This window comes from Microcaecilia unicolor, chromosome 5 (assembly GCF_901765095.1).
Source record: "Microcaecilia unicolor chromosome 5, aMicUni1.1, whole genome shotgun sequence".
Lineage (NCBI taxonomy): Eukaryota > Metazoa > Chordata > Amphibia > Gymnophiona > Siphonopidae > Microcaecilia > Microcaecilia unicolor.
Window position 1 is genome coordinate 73,922,393 of NC_044035.1, and position 20,338 is coordinate 73,942,730.

General features: G+C 41.9%; 1 protein-coding gene across 1 annotated transcript in view; it reads left to right on the top strand.

Annotated features, from left to right (window-relative positions):
- ADGRA1 (adhesion G protein-coupled receptor A1) overlaps positions 1 to 20,338 on the top strand; it is an 816,325-nt gene that overhangs the window by 352,691 nt on the left and 443,296 nt on the right. The window contains exons 8-9 of the mRNA XM_030202995.1: positions 5,783 to 5,947; positions 13,122 to 13,320. Coding sequence (XP_030058855.1) covers positions 5,783 to 5,947; positions 13,122 to 13,320 — 364 coding nt within the window. The remainder of the gene's footprint in view (positions 1 to 5,782; positions 5,948 to 13,121; positions 13,321 to 20,338) is intronic.

The window sequence follows — 20,338 nt, forward strand, 5'->3', positions numbered from 1 at the left end:
CAAATTTGGGCACCATTTATAGAATCTAGTCCATTCACGTGTGCAGTTTGCAGGTTGTAATATGTTTTATAGGCCGGTAAGAGAATTGTACAGAGATAATGCCCATTAGCTTTTCAGAGCACTTAGGTAGCTTCTAGTTGAACTGTTTGTCTTATTTGCATCTATTGTATGCTTCTGTCCATTTTTATTTAAAAAGGAAAAGATGTGCCGGGCCTCTGCAGTGTAATTTTAGAAATCCTGTGATCAACCACTCTTGTTTATCACATCTGGAGCAAACAGGCACAATTGTTCTAGCAACTGATTTTGTTCAGGGATTAGACTAACCAATTTGTTAGTTAAAAATGCCTGAATTTTTATACATATTTTTCCCATTTTCCATAAGCTGACCTTTTATCCTCCATGAAAGATGGCATTATATGCAGCACCATTACTCAGGGGACATCCGGTCATTTTTGAAATTCTTTCTACTAATATTAATAATTGATGGTAGTCTGTACTAAGGCTGAAGCATGGTCTGCAGTCTTTTCCCCCAAATTCTGAAAACTTTTCTCCAGTGTTGATTGAATAAGTGAATGCTGCTCATGTTCCATTCGTGTTGGGTTTCTTATCCCCCGTTCCCCACACTGAAGAATTGTGAATGATTGCCCCTAGTTTCACATAGGAAATGAGATCAGATCCAAAACAAATCTTGCCACAAGGAGTCATACACAGAATAGATTTGTAAGGGCCTTGCTTATTGCTTTTCAGTTTGTTTTTTTGATATAGAAAATGTGTAGTGGCATGCATAGCAAAGAAGGGAAAGTTCTGTTCTCTCTGCAAGAAATGAGTAGTCATACCTTTCCCCAAATTCTATAAATGGTGCTAAAAATTGCATGTACCTTTACGCAGCCAGGTCCACACATAAAATGTATGTGTGGATCCAATAAGGGCCGTGGCCATGGGAGGGTCATATGTGGATCAGGGGCATTCCCACAATTTGTGTGCTGTTATTGAATAGAAGGAACCCCTGCCTAATTTAGGCTTGGGGATTTATACCAGGGTTTTGTTGGTGTCAATGATGATGCCTAAAAGTAGTCATGGTTCCCAGCAAGCGCTATTCTATAAATGATGCCTAACTTTGAGCAATTTTTCAGTGTCATGTAATGAATTTAGTCCATTAAGTATAACTCTGGAGGTTGGAAAAATGCACTCCTATTGAGAATGTTTTACCATAAGACAGCTCAATGAAAGGATGTGTTCCATATTTCAGTTTCCCTTATTTATGACATTTATAACCCACATTATCTGAAACAAGTTTGAGTTCAATGTGGCTTAGGGGTTGTTTTACTAAGGTGCACTGAAAAATGGCCTGTGCTGTTGTAGACGCGTGTATTGGACATACGTCAAAATAAAAATTGGCTCGTATCCATTTTGGGCCTGAGACCTTACCACCACCCATTGACTTACTGTAAGAGGGTTTGAAGCCAGATTGGCAAGCATGTAAGATTCAGAAGGAGTTGAGTGACCAGGCCATATATATATATATATATATATATATATATATATATATATATATATATATATATATATATAATGTGTGTGTGTGTGTGTGTGACCTGCTGAGTGAAAAGATACCAAAAGTTGGATATGGGACTTATTTATACCACAAGGTAGAGAGCTATCAACTGCATAATCCTGCAAAATTTCAGGTATAGACTAATTATGTTTTTTAAAAATGTGAAGTGAGTGAAGGAGTAGCCTAGTGGTCGGTGCAGTGGACTTTGGTCCTGGGGAACTGAGTTCAATTCCCACTGCAGTTCCTTGTGACTCTGGGCAAGTCACTTAACCCTCCTTTGCCCCTGATTAAAAAATAAGTACCTGAATATATGTAAACCGCTTTGAATGTAGTTGCAAAAACCTCAGAAAGGCAGTATATTTCAAGTCTCCTTTCCCTTTATCAACAAAGTAATTAACCCCAGAAATCACATACCCTACTTTAGGTACTTACAGTATTTAGGCTGTAGAACATGGAAAACATCAAATTCTACTGACAAAACCTTCAAAAGGGAAGGGGATAGGATTTGATATACCACTTTTATGTGATTACATCCAAAGCTGTTTACATATTATATACAGGTATTCATTTTGTACCTTGGGCAATGGAAAGTTAAGTGATTTGTCCAGAGTCACAAGGAGCTGTAATGGGAATTGATCCAACTTTCACAGGTTCTCAGGCCATTGTACTAAACCTTTAAGCTACTCCTTCACTCATTAAATGAAAGTTTTCTCTCCAAACTTTTATAGGCTTTCTCTCTCTTATTTCTAACCCCACTATTTGTGCCTTTTCGCTGAGCGGGTCATGTTTGTCTATTTATTTATTTATATATATGCAGAACAGCTTCAAATGTAGTTACTGTCCTCAAATATTTTATTCCTACAATAATGTAAATCATCACTCCATTTAAAGTTCATTAAAATCACTTTTAAGGGCAGGCTGTAGCACTAACATTCTGGCCTTTTAGGAGGTAATTTTATAAAGCTGTTTTCATGTATGTGTGGCCTCGTATAAAATAGTGACTGGTGATAAGTATATGCCATGACATGATGGTGCACATTTTGCTGGTTTGTGTGTACAGGGGCAGAGTTTGAGCAAAGCAAGGGTGGTGTTTGCAAAAACATTTAAATATACCAATCTACATGCATACTTGAATTATCTAAGTGCATTTATTTACACCAGCTCAAGAGCAGGTGTAGCTGGCTATGCCTGCAGTTTAGGCATGATTTCTGCTACTTATGCTGGTATTTTATTTATTTATTTGTTACATTTGTATCCCACATTTTCCCACCTATTTGCAGGCTCAAGGTGGCTTACATTGTACCACAGAAGCGTTCGCCATCTCCGGTAGAGAAACAAATACAAAGAGTTGTTGTGGTCGAATAAGGTTCATGTGTTATAGACACATTTTTTTGTCTATTAGATTGTAAGCTCTTTGAGCAGGGACTGTCTTTCTTCTATGTTTGTGCAGCGCTGCGTATGCCTTGTAGCGCTATAGAAATGCTAAATAGTAGTAGTAGTAGTAGTAGAATCATAGGTAGGAAGAGTTATACAGAGCAGTGGCGTAGCCAGACTTGCTAATTTGGGTGGGCTTGAGCCCAAGGTGGGTGGGCACACACTTCTTCCCCCCACACACACACACTTCTCCCCCCCCCCCCACACACACACACTTGGATGTCACTAAAAAAAAAAAAAAAAGCATTTACAAGAATTTATTTATTACCTGCTGCTGGACTGGAACTGGAATGATTCTCGATTGAATTCCAACTAGAACCTTCTTCTTCTTTCCCTTTCCCTTTCCCAAATTCCCACGTTTCAGGAGGGGTCAGGGCAGGGGCAGGGCCAGGCTGAGGCTCGCACTAATAGTCAACCCCCCTGCCCTGCGTGCCATGCGTGCACGTGCAGCAGTTATGCCCGAGCGAACTCAAACCGACGACGGAGCCGAGGCCGAGGAGGAGCGAGTCGAAAGCGAGGCTGCTGAGGGGAAACCCCGCCGCCGCGCACAGTCATGTCGCATCCACGTAGAATGGAACAGCTACGAGCGAGCCTACGACCGTGGCGCGCCTGAAGTGGAAGATTGTCAACTGAGCCTGCCCTGAGCGGGTGCCGCCCCCGCAACGTGTAGTACTAGTAGGTATGCTTACGGCAGGCAGGGCCAGGCTGCTGCTTCGCTGCTGCAGTGCAGTCTCTATGTATTGTGCGACATGTGCGCTAAGCTTGGGTGGCGTGGTGGGCGGGCCAATCGGGCTGGAAGCAGGAAGGAACCTCCTGGAGAGATCAGCAGCTGAGCTAGAGCACGAGCGGGTGCCGTCTGTGCTGTACACTCGGCTACGCTAGGCTGCTGCTGCAGTGTGCGACTTGCGTGCGCTTGGGTGGGCGGGCCTGGGCCAAAATTGGGTGGACGCCCCTGATACAGAGTCTATTACAAGCTTTGGTTTCGTTTATAAAGACACATAAGAGCTTTATCAGATAGCACCTAAGTAGAAGCCTATTAATCCTCTTAGACCAGGCATCCTGCTATAAAATTATCCTCCATGAGAGTAATATTATAAATAGTATATGTCTGTAAAAGGCCTCATGTTATCTGCTGAATAAAATACAACCATGTTACCCCCTTGTTAAGAAGGGAACATTGGCTTCCTGTACAGTACTGTGTCCAATATAAAGTCTTGACTTTGATTCATAAGACTCTTATATCTGGCCAACGGCCACTTCTGTCTCAGTACCTATTGTCATACCTGCCTACTCGAGATTTACATTCAGGGGTTCAACACCTTCTGGTTGTGCCAGCTCCCCCTCCTGATTCCATTGACTACCCTGTGAAAATTGTCAGCTGGGATCCCATTTAGCATTCAAAGCAGTTTTGAAATCTCACTTGTTTAGACAAGCATATGGGGATACATTTTAGTATCTTGCTCCCCTGTTGTTTTTCTTGGATAAGAAGTTGTGACTGTGTGTTTCTGCCTGTAGGTGTATTGCTTTTCTCTATCTCTTTGTTTCCTATCAATATTGTAGTTCCTTTCCTGATATCTTTCATATTATTAATTTTGTGAACCGCTATGATGGCATGTACCCTTTGGCAGTATTTCAAGAATAAATAAACTTGAAACCTGATTTGCTGTGCCAAGTATATCTTTATACGACACAATGTCAGTGCATTTAAGGGTGTAGTTTGGGTGACCCATGGCTGAGTCACAGTTTATATTACATTATTTTTCCTGTAATTCCTGCAAGTATTTTATAAAGATACATCAGTTTGAAATAGCTGCCTACTTGGTCTCCCAGTCTACAATAGGTAACCGTCTCTCCTAGAGTCTACTTTTTTTCCCACTGAGGAACCTGTAATTTCTTGGCATATGCAGAGCAGGATTAAAGCATAGACAATCTAGGCTCATGCCTAAGGCTCAAATGTTTAGGATGTGCAACCCCAGATCAACTTAATTCACTAGTTCCTAAGGCATATTTTTCCCTGGTAAGTCAGCTGCTGTGCCCACAGAGGTCTGTCTATTCTCCCTGTCCCCTGTACAGTATTCTTATTCATTCATTCATTCATTCATTCATTCTCAGTGCTTGCTATACCGCAAGTTGTCCATGGAAGCGGCTATTCAGTTTACAATTCTTAAAACAGTTGTGTGAAGGACTATGAAACATGAGGAGAGGGGTAATTCAATCAGGAGGGAGTATTAAAAGCCTCAGTGAAAAGGAAGTTTTTAACAAGGACTAAAATTTTGGGTAAGATGTCTTCAGTCAGCAGGAGCAGTCAACAAGCAGTGCTTCTTGCCTACTGCTTTCTCCGCTCATGGTTTTCCTCCGCAGTCAGAACTATATCTGCCCCCATTTGTGGAAGTTTTTAAAATGTATTTATAATAGCATGAGGGAGAGGGTGGCCATCATGCTTATTTGCCTAGGGCTCACCAAAGGATTAATCCTGCCTGGGTATATGAAAAATAAAACCATCACAACTGATTTATAAAATCATGCTAAGAAATTCAGAACAAGAAATTTTGAGACAGTGTGAAAACAGAGTGAATGTTATCCATTGCATAGCCTATGAGATATATTATCGTGTCAATCAATACTTTTGCTTATGAGAGCAATATAAATTTTCTTGACCATATTAACCTATACTTTCTAACAGTTTTCCAGATATGAGTGTTGTCAGATTATTCATTAAAGTGCCATTCTCCAGAATAAACTTTCATTTTGTTGTATTTTTTAACTTTCATAACTGGGCAATTTATTTTGCAGGGAGCTCATTTTGTCTAACATTGAAACTGGTGCAACAGGAGAATGGGAGTGTTTAGTGAATACTACCTCTGGAAGCAGCACTAAAAAAATAGAGATTGTGGTACTAGAAATCTCAGCACCTTACTGCCCTGCAGAAAGAATAATCAACAATAAAGGTGACTTCAGGTAAATGTTTATCTAAACACATAATTAAGATAATAAGGCAATCCTTCCCAAACGTTCCATGCTGCATGGAGGGATATACATCACCAGACGCAACTGAGTCACATGACACGTTTGAAACATTTTTCCGGTTACTCTTGTTTAACATGCTATATTGTGAAATAGCTACAAGTTTCTGGCTTATATTCATTAAGGGGCTCGTTTTGAACACCAAAAAATATCCAAAAAAGGTCTTAAGTTGGCAGAAGGATGTTTTTCTGTCAAAAACTTCCAAGTTGTGATTTTTCAATACCGCAATTTTAGATTTTTGCTCCACAGTTCATCCAAATTTCAAGGGTGTGTGTTGGGTGCGTGTTTTTGGGCAGGACATGGGCGGTACATGGACGGCACCAAAAGATAGACATTTTTCTGCAATAATGGAACAAAATTATTATTATTATTAACATTTGAATAGCGCTACCAGACGCACACAGTGCTGAACATTTGACACAGAGAGACAGTCCCTGCTCGATAGAACTTACAATCTAAAAATACAGACAGACAAGACAATTAAGGGCGAGGAAAGTACTGGGTGAGAAGGAACAAGGATAGGGGAATTGAGTAGTGGTTAGGAACCAAAAGTGTTTAGGCCAAAATTAAGATGTTTTTGGCTTGACATGTTTCAATCATGACTAGGTTACTAAAAGGTGCCCTAAATGACCAAATGACCACTGGAGGGATTAAGACATAACCCCTTTAGTCCTCCAAGAGGTCACTGACACCCTCCCAGACCCCTAAGATGTGACAGTGACAGTACATACCAGGCTGTGATACAGCTAGTCATATTAGAGCAGCAAGAAAGTCCCAGTGGTCAGTGCAGTAGACTGTAGAGAAGGGGGACCCAGGCCCATGTCCCACTCTAACTGGTACACTTGTGGTAGAGCATGTAAGCCCTCTAAAAAACACTAAATTCCTACTGAACCTACATATAGTGACACATGCAAGCATTAGGGCTATTGTAGTGATGTACAGTTGGGTACAGTAGGTTTTTGGTGTTTTTTAGAGGGTTCACTATACAATATAAGAGAGTAACGGTGAGATATGTACCTGAGACCTTTTATGTGAAGTCCACTGTAGTGCCCCCTAGGGTGCCCTACTGCTGTACTGGAATGTCTTTGTACCCAGTCTACTAAGAATGCTGCCCCCCCCCCCCCAATATATCCCAATGGTTTATTTTTGTGCGTTTTTCTCTTGGACATCTAGCAAATATTCATTAGCTGTTCAGTGTGCATTAATTTTCACATTAAACAGCTAAATCAGCTTAATAACTAGGCCCCTCAGAGCAAATTAATTTATTGAGGACTTTATTGGATCAATGGATATGCTGTGAAATTTGGGGAGTTCCTTTTGTCTTCTAATGGATTCTGAAAAACTCCATAGTGAGTTCCATAGAAGCGATCCAAAAATAGAAAGGCACACTTTCTAATGGACTCCAGACATGCAGAGGAAACCAAAGGTAGAAGAAGACAATGACCATTAGATAAACAAAAAGGTAGCAAAAGGAAATAGAAGAGCAGATAAATAAGGGGTAGAATTACAATAGAGGGCTTTGTGACTAATGAGCAAACTTTAAACTGAAAATGAAACAAACTTGAATCAGCGGTGCTGTATGAACACAGGAGTCACATGGTCAAACTTACTAGCATAAGATAAAATGTGGATGGCCATGTTTTGGATTATCTGAAGATGTTTCAGAAGATAGGATGGAACTCCAGCATAGACCACATTCATGTAGTCTAAATGAGAGAGAATAGTTGCAGAGATGAAATTAATTTGAGCCAGAGGGTCCAAGAGATTGAGTATGGAATGAAATTGGTGTAAAGCCCCAAAACAGTATTGAACAAAAGAACAAGAGAAACAAGAGGAGAGATGCTAATGATGCCATGAAACATAAAATGTCACTGAATGCTACAGGCAGGACCAAGCCCCTAGCCTGGGACATGAGGAAAAGTCTTCAGTCTGGAGAAACAGTGCACTGATCCGAATCACTGTTTTCATGAAAGACAAGCCTGAGAAAAGCCGAGTGATTCAACAGATTGGAAGAAATCTGAAGACACCTTCCTGTAGAGCTGACTCTTCCCCTCCCCCATCCCTTTTTCATGTACCCACAAGTACATGTGTTCTGAAACCTATGTACTTTTTTTTCCACTGAGTGGAGAGCAATTTACTGTAGGCCAGAAATTTTACCCACATTGCCCATGCTCTATCCTTTCAGATGCTCCAAATATAAGTAAATATTTTATGCTGTTTTTTCTTCTGCAAAACAATACTACATTTAAATCTTTCTAGATTTATCTCCTGGACATACCATCTCAAAACTCTCACTCTTTGGGATGTTCACTCTTGGCACCTTTGCAGATAAGTATCATAAATTTCTGTATGATATACTGTACCCATACCAGCGAACAGATGTTTGTTATGAGGAGACTTCTGTTAGAACAGAATAAAGAAACATTATCCTGGACATTACAGCTAAAATGGAGAGTGAAAAACCTGGACTTTATTCAAAGTTTGCATTGTTTTCTGCCAGTTTCAAGAAGGCCTTATTTTTGAGAGTAGTTTATCACCAGATTTCCCGTCAAGGAATACTAAAGTGCAGGGAATATTCTGAAAAAAAAAATCATAAAACAGATTACCAGGATTAGAACAATTAGAAGTCCTAGGTGGGAATTGTCTCGGGGAAATTGGTGGGTGGTAACTGTCCAGGTGGGAACTCACCTGATACCAGAAAGAAGTAATAGTGTGGTTATTTCTAGTCCTGCTTTTTAAAAAATAAGTATAGTTGTACAGTCATTTGCATATCATAGTAACACAGTAACATAATAAATGGCAGCAAATAAAGACCTGAATGCCCAACAGTCACACTCATTATCAACTCATGATTAAACCAACAATGAATGTAATATAAAATACTTGATCATTGTCTCTCTTTGGCATTTCTGCTACATAAGTATTGCCATACTGGGACAGATCAAAGGTCCATCAAGCCCAGCATCCTGTTTCCAATAGTGCCCAGCAAATATAGAGGAAGGATAGAAAAATTTCCGCCCGCAGTCCAGACCACCTTCCACTACTGGGATTGTATGTTCCCAGATCGACAACCGATTGTATCCAGCTTAGCCCCGATTGTGGATAACCCCTTATTTGAGCCAGGTATAGGTAACAGTGTTTTCTGCAGATGGGCAGCCTCAGGCTTGGATCTGTTGGGGCAATTGCACGTGGGAGAGACTATTCTGCCCTTTGGAAATCTGGTGGCGGACTATGGAGTTAGGTCTGGTGACAGGTATGCTTATTCGCAACTCCACCATTTTCTGAAGGGGCCTGTCTATGGCAGCTGCTTAAAGCGAGATACTCACCCGATGGAGGAGATATGTGTAGATACTAGGCGCACGCGTGGATTGATATCTTTTCTGTATGATTATCAAATGAGTTGCGCAAAACCACCCATACTACATAGACAGCGGTGGGAGCAAGATCTACAATTTACCTTACCAGAGGCTAGTTGGTTGACACTTGAGAAACAGATCCGGAAATCTTCAACGGCGGTGGCTTTGCAAGAAAGTGCTGTTAAGGTATTTTATAGATGGTACTTGACACCGGCTAGGCTACACCATATGAATGCCCAAATATCCCAAAACTGTTGGCGAAATTGTGGTAAGGCAGGAACAGCGGGTCACATTTGGTGGACTTGGCCAAAAGCGCAAGCCTATTGGAGGGGTGTTCGGGCACGTCTTCAGGTATGGATTGGTGGGTCTGTGCAGTGGCATCCCTCGATCTTCCTCCTGGATGGGCGACCAGAGGGCCTTACGTCAGACCAGTGGCTTCTTGTGCGCGCCTCTCTGAATGCTGCCCGGGTGAACCTAGCGCAAAGCTGGAAATCCCCGTTGGTCCCTCCAATGGTGAGATGGATAACTAAGCTCAGATACATTTGTGAAATGGAGAGATTGACGGCTCTGAAGAGAAAAACACTACCTAAATGGCAGAGAATCTGGGACCCCTTTTTGAATAAGTGTTTGGAATAAAGAGAAAATGAATGTATTGGATGGCAGACTGAGAGGACGGAAGGGAGGGTGAGAGGGAGGTGAAGAGTTTGATAAGGGGTGGGGTTTTGGATTAATGGAAGGGGAATGTTACTATGTAAAACTAAAAATGTTTGAAGTATACTAAGCCTTTGACATGCTATTGTTATACGGTTGGCTGAACTGTTTGGTACACAATCTCCTCTGGACCTGAGGGGGTAGCAGAACTATATCATTTAGTTGTACTATGCTGAGATGTGTAATGTTTATGTTTGATTAACAATGTTCAATAAAGACTTCTATAAATTAAAAAAAAAAAAAATGCTAACGCACCTTAGTAAACTTACTCCATAGGCATTGACATGTTAAATCCCCATGATAGTGCTAATAGTGCTGATAACAGCAAGCTGCTACTAAGACCAGAGGAGAAACTCTGGCATTTTTATTCTCTGCCTCAGCATTTTTTTATTTTCTGTAGCTGATAACATGTGCCTTGATAATATCTTACCACAACATTGCTGCAGAGAGTGGGAGGAGCTGTTTGGACTGGCTGTCTTGATGACATAACCTCCACTCCCATATCTGTCCAGTGAGACGCTGGAGGTGGCTCAAATAAGGTGCAAGCAGAAGGCGAGCTCCCCTTTAACGGGCCCCATGGAGAACCACTGGAGAGACATTGGTCTGTTAATATTGAATATTTCTAATAGGAAAGAGCTTTTGGTAACTTAATTTTAAATTTTTTAATTTAATGTGTTGAATTTTTATTTTGTTTTGGTGTTTAGTAGGAAAATGTGTTGTTACAAAATGATGGTTTAGGTTTTTGTTTTGGGGGTTGTATCTCAGGTTTGAATGGCTTCTATTAATCACTGGGGTATTCCTGTTCATTTTTTCAGATAGGTTAAATAGTCAGCCTAGGTGTTTTGTGGACTAGAAGCACTGTATAGTATAGTATAGTATAGTATAGTATAATATACGATAAACGGCATTTTAGAAAAGCCGTCCAACTCAGAAAAAGGACATCAAGGTCAGCACATTGCTGGTGTTGCTAGTATTTTAGAACAGGATCTGCCGACGTACAGCTTGTTCAAAAATACATGAGAAATGGACATCCATGTGCTGGTGATATCCAGCATGAACATCTGTTTACAAACTGAAACATCCAACGTATGAACAAAGCAAAACAAAGAACATGGACTTCATAGTAGCAGCATAAGAATTTCCATATTAACAAATGGCCACATAGAGGGGCATAATCGAAAGGGATGCCGAAGTTTTACTGAGGACGTCCTCACAAAATGTCCCGGCAAAGGGGCAGGAAAACCTGTATTATCAAAACAGATGGGCGCCCATCTTTCGTTTCGATAATACGGTCGGGGATGCCCAAATCTTGAAATTTAGGTCGTCCCTAGACTTGGTTGTTTCTGATTTTTGGCGATAATGGAAACCAAGGACACCCATCTCAGAAACGACCAAATCCAAGCCCTTTGGTCGTGGGAGGTGCCAGGATTCATAGTGCACTGGTCCCCTGACATGCCAGGACACCAACCGGGCACCCTAGGGGGCATTGCAGTGGACTTCAGAAATTGCTCCCAGGTACATAGCTCCCTTGCCCTGTATGCTGAGCCCCCCCAAACCCCACTACCCACAACTGTACACCACTACCATAGCCCTTATGGGTGAAGGGGAGCTCCTAGATGTGGGTACAGTGGGTTTCTGGTGGGTTTTGGAGGGCTCACATTTACCACCACAAGTGTAACAGGTAGGGGGGATGGGCCTGGGTCCGTCTGCCTGAAGTGCACTGCACCCACTAAAACTGCTCCAGGGACCTGCATACTGTTGCGATGGACCTGAGTATGACATTTGAGGCTGGCATAGGGGCTGGCACAAAATATTTTTAAAGATGTTTTTTGTGGGTGGGAGGGGGTTAGTGACCACTGGGGGAGTAAGGGGAGGTCATCCCCGATTCCCTCCGGTGGTCATCTGGTCAGTTAGGCACACCCAAGTTCCGCCTTCACTACGCCTATGACATGCCCCCGTGAACTATGGTCGTCCCCACGACGGAAAGCAGTTGAGGACGCCCAAAATCAGCTTTTGATTATGCCGGTTTGGGCAACCCTGTGAGAAGGACGCCCATCTTCCGATTTTTGTCGAAAGATGGGCGTCCTTCTCTTTCAAAAATAATCCTGATAGATGTCTATATAGAGTAAAGGAGTAGCCTAATGGTTAGAGCGGGGGGCTGAGAACCTAGGGTCCCTGGTTCAATTTCAGTTCAGCTCTTTATGATATTTTAAAAATTGTGAGCCCTCCAGGGACAGAAAAATGCCTAGTGTACTTGAATGTACGTTGCTTCAATAGCCTTCAGGTTTGCAGGTTGCTTAAACATTAGGTACAGTTGATATTTTCTATTCCTGAAGGCCTCACAATTAAAAAAACAATTGCAAAGTGCTGAAGTAGGATTTGAACTGGAGGCCATGTAAACAATTTTAGTACCATGACCGTCAATAGTTCCTGAAACTGTCACAGAGCCCAGTATTCCTTGTCAGTTTTACGTTTTAGGGAAGAAAGGGGGACAGAAACCACTGGGTGATTAAGGAGGTGACTTGCCTTAATCTTTCCAGTGTACAGCTGCTCAATTGGAGTACCTTTCTGAAACCTGGATGTTTGGAACACCAAGTCTAAATAACAATGTCCATCTTTGAGACCAGCCCACAACATGCCCAGACCATATCCCCTTACAACATGGATGCACTGCAGTTTTATATGCCCATATCCTAGCTTTTTTAAATCAACATTTGGATGTCCATGCAATATAGATGTCTAAATAGCATTTTTCAAATGCCCAAAACATGAATAGGGCTCCTAAATTAAGGGCCTTTAGTTAATGGATGGCCTTTAGTTAATGGACACCTAAGTATTGTTAGAACACCTCAAAGCCATTATGCAGGCGGCTATTGTTTGTCATGTTCTGATATGGTGAAGAAAGCATTTGTTGTTCACATTTAGAAAATTACCATGTTGCAGTCACATTTTGAACTGAGTGTAAATATAGAAGTCCCAATTTAAATGTTGTTGTTGTTCTTTTTGTTTTCATATGTGTTTTGCTTTGTTTTTAATGATAGGTGGCCTAAAACTCTGGCTGGGATTACTGCTTACCATACCTGTACACAGTATAGGTTTAGCTCAGCTTCTTTCCAAAGAGAACTTGAAGAGCAAAGAGCTTGGCGTAAGTGCAACCGCACTGGACAATGGACTGAAGAAGACTATTCTGAGTGTCCTTACTCACATGAAGTAACTCGCATTCTTCATGCCTATAGTCTGGTAAATTTACATACTATCTAGAAGAGACCATTTTAAATCCTTAAGTATACTTTGCTTAATCTGATGGTGCTGTGTTGTATTATGTTCATAAGGAAGCTAAGGGACTTGTTTATTAAACTGTGCTAAACAGATCAGAGGCAATTCTATAATGGGGTGCTTACATTTAAATGTGTGTTAGGTGTGTAAATGTACAGAATACTGACATTGTTACATGCATGCATAAATGTCAGTATTCTGAAAAGAGGCACCTAAATGCAAGAGGGGTGTACTTAGGTGTGGAACATGGGTGAAGCTGCCACTTATGTGTGCTACTTGCAGAATAATGTAAGCTATGCATGCCCTTCATGCATTTGGGTGCCAGGTCAGTGGCTGGTGTACCTGCAGGCACCACAATACTGGGTTTACACTAGTAGTCTATAATAGCCTCTGGGCACCCACGTGGCCCATGCAGCATTCATGCACCTAAAAGGAAGTGCCCACTTATAGAATTAGCTCCAAAGAGGGCGACTGTATAACATAGGCACCATTTACGCATCCGTTTTGCACATGAATGGTTAGAATGATGGCTTTTATACTCATACTAGTAAAAAAGGCCCGTTTCCGAAACCAATGAAACGGGCACTAGCATGTGGCTTTTTTTTTTTGTGTGTGTGTGTATGTGTCACAGAGTTATTTGTGTGTGTGTGTGTGTGTGTGTGTGTGTGAGTGTGTGTGAGGGTGCGGTGTGTGTGCAGGTTGTTGATGTGTGTCTTTTTTTATTTTGTTTTGTTTTTTGCTTGGGGGTTGGGGGATGTGCTGTGCTGTGCTGGCAAAGTGGGTTGGATTGGTGTGTGGCTTTGAGGGTGTGTTTCTGTTGTATTGTGTGTGTGTGGTTTTGTCTGTCAAGGAGGTTTGTGGAGGGGGGTCTTTCTGTTGGTGAAATGTAAATGTGGTTGTAGGGGGGTCAGCCTTTGCTGAGTGGTGTTTTTTTTTTTGTGTTGTGCTGAAGCAGCAGTGTTGTTTTAGATGGGCGGAAGGTAGAGGAGCACGTTCTTTGTCTGTCGGTATTTTTTGGCCGTTTCAGGGCTGCTGTAGGGGAACGCTGGAAGAGAAATGTGCTGTTGGAAGCAGCGCCATCTTTTTCCATTGGGCTGGGGTTCTGGGCATCCTGGACGTGGGTGACGGCTTGCCTGAGGACGGGGATGGTTGTTTTAAGTTGGCGGAAGGGAGAAGAGCACGGTCTCGGGCCGTTGGGGGGTGATCCGGTATGTTTGGTCTATTTCAGGCCGGCTGCAGGGGAATGCTGGAACATTTATGTGCTGCAGGAATCAGCGCTGTCTTTTTCCGGGTGCTCGGGGAATCCCCGAGGTGGGAGACAGCTTGCCTGAGGCTGGGGATGGTTGGGCACGTCCTTGGCCGCTTCGGCAAAAGGGGAAGAGGAAGGGGTGGGGAGTTACCTGCAGCCGCCTGAGAAACCATGTATTCTTTGTTTGTTTTGTATTATTAGTTTGCATTTCTGTTGAAGAAAGAGTGGATGCCTTTCGAATGATGGAGGTGGTGCATCGGTGTGCGGTTGTTTCGTTAGTTTGGCAGCCAGTCTCCAGCGATTCCTAGGCAGGGAAGGAGTACTCCTCCCCCTTCCTTGGTCGCTGTTTGCTGCTGGCTGGGTTGCGGGTAATCCTTCTAGCTGGGCCGCAGCTTGTCCTGTTCGCTCACGTCCCAGATGGTGACGGGCACGTTGTTTTCCGGCTCCTCCGACTCCATGTCAAGCGATCCCAAATATAGTCTGTGCTATAGGCCCTCTGGCACTCTTCAGTACTGGCATTAGGCATTTAAAAATTTCTCCTCCCCCCTCTCCCCCGGTCTATTTTTGCACATACCCACAGCAGAAATATTCTTCTCTCGTTCCAGCGGTGGTTCTGTGCTCTCCGTGCTGCACAGATAATGAGCCATTCTGCTGGGGAATGCTTCTCCCTTATTGTCATGTAGTTTCCTCTGATTGGTCCGTCTTACATTGCCTAGTGTTGCCTGGGAACGGTGTTGTGATGGTCCTTTGTGTTTCAGAATGTTGAGGGTGTTTTTTCTGATTGGTCCGTCATGCGAGGGCGGGGCAGAGAGACATGGTCAGTGTTGTGGCTTCACCACCATGAATCCACGAACCCTTCAGGGAGTGACTAAGTGACTTCAGAACGTTGTCTTCAGAACGTTGAGGGTGAGTTTTATTATAGTAGATGTGTGTATGTACATGCATGACTGCCAAAATTCTACCTAAATACTTGCTTAACTTACTTAAGGCTCCTTTTACCAAGCTGCGGCAAAAGGGTGCCAGCGCTGACATCGATTCATGTTTTATATGCATGCCGAGACCCCTTTTTACTGCAACTGGTAAAAGGGAGGTCTCGACTTCCTGCAGGAAACGGCTGTGTGGCAGGTAAAGCACTTGCCGCGCAGCCATTTTGGAGGGAGCCCTTACCGCCACCCATTGAGGTAGCGGAAAGGGTTCCCGTGTTAACCCGACTATAACCAGGCAGCGCACGGCACTGCCCGATTACCGCTGGGTACACTCCAGCACTACAAAAATAAATACATTTTTGTAGCGCCGGAAATGACGGCGCTAGGGGTGGGAAGTACCGCTGGGCTGCTGCGGTAGCCTGGTGGTACTTCCTGTATAGCAAGCAGTAAGCCCACAGTGGGCCCTTAGCAGTTATATCGTTAATATTCAGCGGATCACTGGCTAAGTTCCAAATGATGGAACTCCTTACCACTCAAAATAAGAAATATACAGGAATATACTAAATTCCGCAAAATCCTCAAATCATTCCTATTAAAACAAACCCTCACAAACAACAACCATATCTCAAACAACTAATTATTTCCTGAATTGGTTATTACTCTATTTACCATTAACTTTCTCTTTGCTTCATTTACAATTTCTCATTCATAATAGATTTTCTAAATGTTAAACATCCATAGTTATCCCAGTATGTTTATGATACTGAATTGTAAAATTGGATTCTTACAACAAATTACTTTCTTATGCATTATTCTTTGTTATGTATCCTATACTGTTTGTTGTAAGCCACATTGAACTCAAACTTGTTTGGGTTAATGTGAGATATAAATGTCACAAATAAATAAATAAAATACATATCTAGCATTATCATCAAGAATCAGTTGAATAATGACAATCTTTTCAAAAGTCCCCCATAGCCCTCATCCCCTCCCTGCCAGAGAAGAATGCAAATGTTCCCATTGAACAAGAAACTGAAAGTATTTCTTATATTATTAAGAAAAGCAGAACGAATCGTAGCTGGAAAAGTTTGTAAGCATGGAGTCCAATGAGTAGCAAAACGTTTTTGGGCTTTAACACCACCTTCCCCACTATAAGACGCTCCATGGTAAGGAGTGCATACATGAGATTCTTCCATTGCGTCAAAGTAGGAGGGGTGAAAGAGATCCGCTGTTTTTTTTTTAATAAAAAAAACTTTAATCAATTAAAAACAATCTTAAAAGTAGAAAATAAGTCCAAAACATTTTATACAGAGGTCCATATGCCCAACATGATTCAGCACCTAGTGCCTGCTTCAGGGGTAGATTAATAACATATTTATAACTGATTTACCCTCCAGGGACCTATTTTAAGTTTATGTCAGGGACTGGAGACCCCTACATGTGCAACCTTATAAGTGTTTTAGGCGACTGCTTAGATGGATGGTCCGTATACGCTGACTAATCTGCCCCTAAAGCAGGCACTAGGTGCTGAAACATGTTGGACATATGGACAGCTATAAAGTGTTTTAGATTTATTTTTTTACTTTAATCAATTACAAACAACCTTAATAAATTTTTCTTTCTTTTTTCTTTTTTTTACGCTACTGGCTCAACATATGCTACTCTGTGTTATTGGTATTATTGATTTGCAGCATTTGGACGTCTTATTTTTCTAATCATTCCTGCCCTAACATGACAGTCGCATACTAATTCACACACTGACCCCCGGATTCTATATAGCGCGCCTAGAGATCTGTGGCGAAACCTAGGCGTATTCTATAACAAGATGGGTAATTTAATTGGCTTAACAAGCTAATCAACATTGATAACAGCACTTAACAAACAATACTGAGCACTAATAATCAATAATTAGAATTTACATGCACAACTCACTGAGCGTATTGGGCATTTCATGGGTATTCCAAAATTTACATTAGCAGTTATAGAATATGGCTCAGTACGTGCATAATTTATAGAATTCACCCCTAAGCATAAAAGCTTTGCATTTACTGTGCATTCATTTTTCAATTTAACCCATCTTAAGTGCAAAACTGTACTGCACATTAGTAAACAGGCCCCTACGTTCCTCATGCTTGAAAGATTTGGCAGTTAGGGGAGCTGTGGCTATAAATTAATCCTCCTGTTTCAGTTTCTCTGCTCTGTCTCCAGATTTTGGGGTGGGAATTGCGTAATAGTGTGTGGGGGAGGGGGAGGGAAGGGTGATGTACTTCTAGCTGTTAAACAAAAATGCAAATTAACATACAATATTTTGGATTGTGGCACATGAATACCTTTAATGAAATTAGTTGGTTGTGCAACAATAGGGCACAGTAATATTTCACACAAAGCAGAGCTGAGTTTGGAAGGTTAAGATAATTGCTTCAATGTGATTTCAATGTGATTTCCAGTGAAATAGATAGTCTGGATGATTTCTTTTGAAGGGACATATAGATGGGAAGGAGAGGAGTGAGAGTAGTTCAAAAATAATAACTCCATAGCAGTGTTTTATATAATTCTCCATTTGACGTATGACTGGTGTCTCAGATGTACTCATATATCAGAGGCCTTCTACAATAAAGTGTAATGTGTACATTAAGGAGTTGTTTTACTCAGCTGCATTAGACGCTATTGCGTGCCTAATGCAGCTTAAAATGGCATAGCATGGGACGTGCTCAGGCATCCTGCTGTAAATGCCAAATGTGCTCAAGCTAACCACGTGCTAAAAAATATTTTAAACATTTTTTTGTAAGGAGACATGTCTGGGAGCAGAGATTGGGTATTTGTATGCTACTTAGCACAGCTACATTACCATGCGCTATCTGTTTAGTGCAGGAATACCACATGAGCCCTTACCGCTTATAAAATGGGTGATGGTAAGTGCACACATGCTAATTTTTTTAAATAGCTGCATGTGTGCATTGAAGCTGTTTTGCACAGCACATTGGGACCCTTTTACGATGGCACAGTAGGGCTACCACAGCAATCATGTGCGGTGATCCGACTCTAGCGCCGGGCTCCTCGGGGGAGCCCGGCGCTAGTTCCGGCCCCCACCATGTGCAATTTCTTGCCTGCACATATTTGTTTTTAGCACGAGTGGTGGGGGTGTGCCTGGTGGTAAATGGGAAGCACCACGTGCTGCCCAGTTACTACCTTCCACCGGGAAATGGCTGCGCAGCAAGTATTTCACTTACCGTATGGCCATTTCCGTCCCCTGGCCGGAAATTCCATTTTACTGGGTGACAGTAAAAGAGGGCCTTGGCAGGTGATGCCACCACAGGGCCTCTTTTACTGCTGCTTGGTAAAAGGGGCCTATTAATTTTAGCATATGCAAATAGCCTTAGGGTCCTTGTACTCAGCTGTTGTAAAAATGGACTGAGCGCATGGGACAAATCGGTGCAAGGGAATATCTAAGCCACTTTTTACCATAGCTTAGTAAAAGGACCCCCAAGGCTGTTTTGCACATGCTAGAAATAATGGGGCCCTTTTATTGCGGCATGTACGCGCCTATGTATGTCCAGTGTGCGTCAATTTGCAACTACCACCCAGCTACTGTGTGCCCTGGATGGTAATTCCATTTTTTACGTGCATCCAATACGCATGTCAGAAAATATTTTTTATTTTCTACCACGTGGCGGTAATCGGCAGTGTACACGCGCTGATGATTACCGCCCGGTTAACGCGTGAGACCTTACCGCTAAGTCAGTGGGTGGTGGTAAGGTCTCAGGCCCACAATGGACATGTGCCAATTTTTATTTTGCCGCTCGTCCATTTTCGGCCCCCAAAAATGGTCTTTTTTGCCAACGTGCTGAAAAATGGACCTACGTGCATTCAATACACTCGCCTACATCAGTGCAGGCCATTTTTGGGTGCACCTTAGTAAAAGGACCCCAATGTGCTGTGCAAAACAGCCTGAATGCACACATAAGACTAAATTCAATAAATGTCACCTAAAAAAAACCGTGCTCAAAGGGCTACTTTTACAAAGTGGTGCTACTGATTAGTGATTCACTGAATGGAAGAAGCCCATCTGTGATGTATTTAAGTTAAAAGTTGTGTGTTTTGTTGAACTAAACAAAGGAGCTGCAGCCAATTTTGCATCGTGGAGTTGCTTGGTGAAGTTATTTATTTAGGGGATAAACTTTGTGCAAGTGCTGTGGAGTGCCAAGGTTAGGGGTCAATTAATCATTACTATATCAAACTGCAGAGTTGAATATATAATTTCCAGCAACCACATATATTTTAGGATTGAGAACTGGCCCTGTAAAGCTGATAGCGAGCATAACTTTACCCAAGCAAAATAGGCCCATTCTAGTCATTCACATATATACATCAATGATCTTATGGTGAGAATACTAAAAGGAAACGTTAAGACAATCCAGGAACATAAATGAAGTCAAAATGATGAAATATTTTGACACCCACCAGTCAGGACTCAACAAAGATCTGGGTTTTCTATCCACTATAAACCATAATATTCTTCTGTTTTGTCACCTTCTTATCAGCAATCCAGCTCTCTCTGTTCCTCACCTAATCCACCCCACTCTCTTCCTGCGAGACTGTCAATGGAATGCTTTTGTGCTTCACTTATATATTCTGATATTTGTCAACATTTGCTTATTTCTGTTCTGAAGAAGAAGGGTTACCTTTGAAAGCTAATCATAAAATGTGTTGTTAGTCCAATAAAAAAGGCATCTTATTTTTTTTCTCTGTTTTGTTTTATTTCTATTTATTACATACATTTGTAAAAATCAGATTATATATATATATA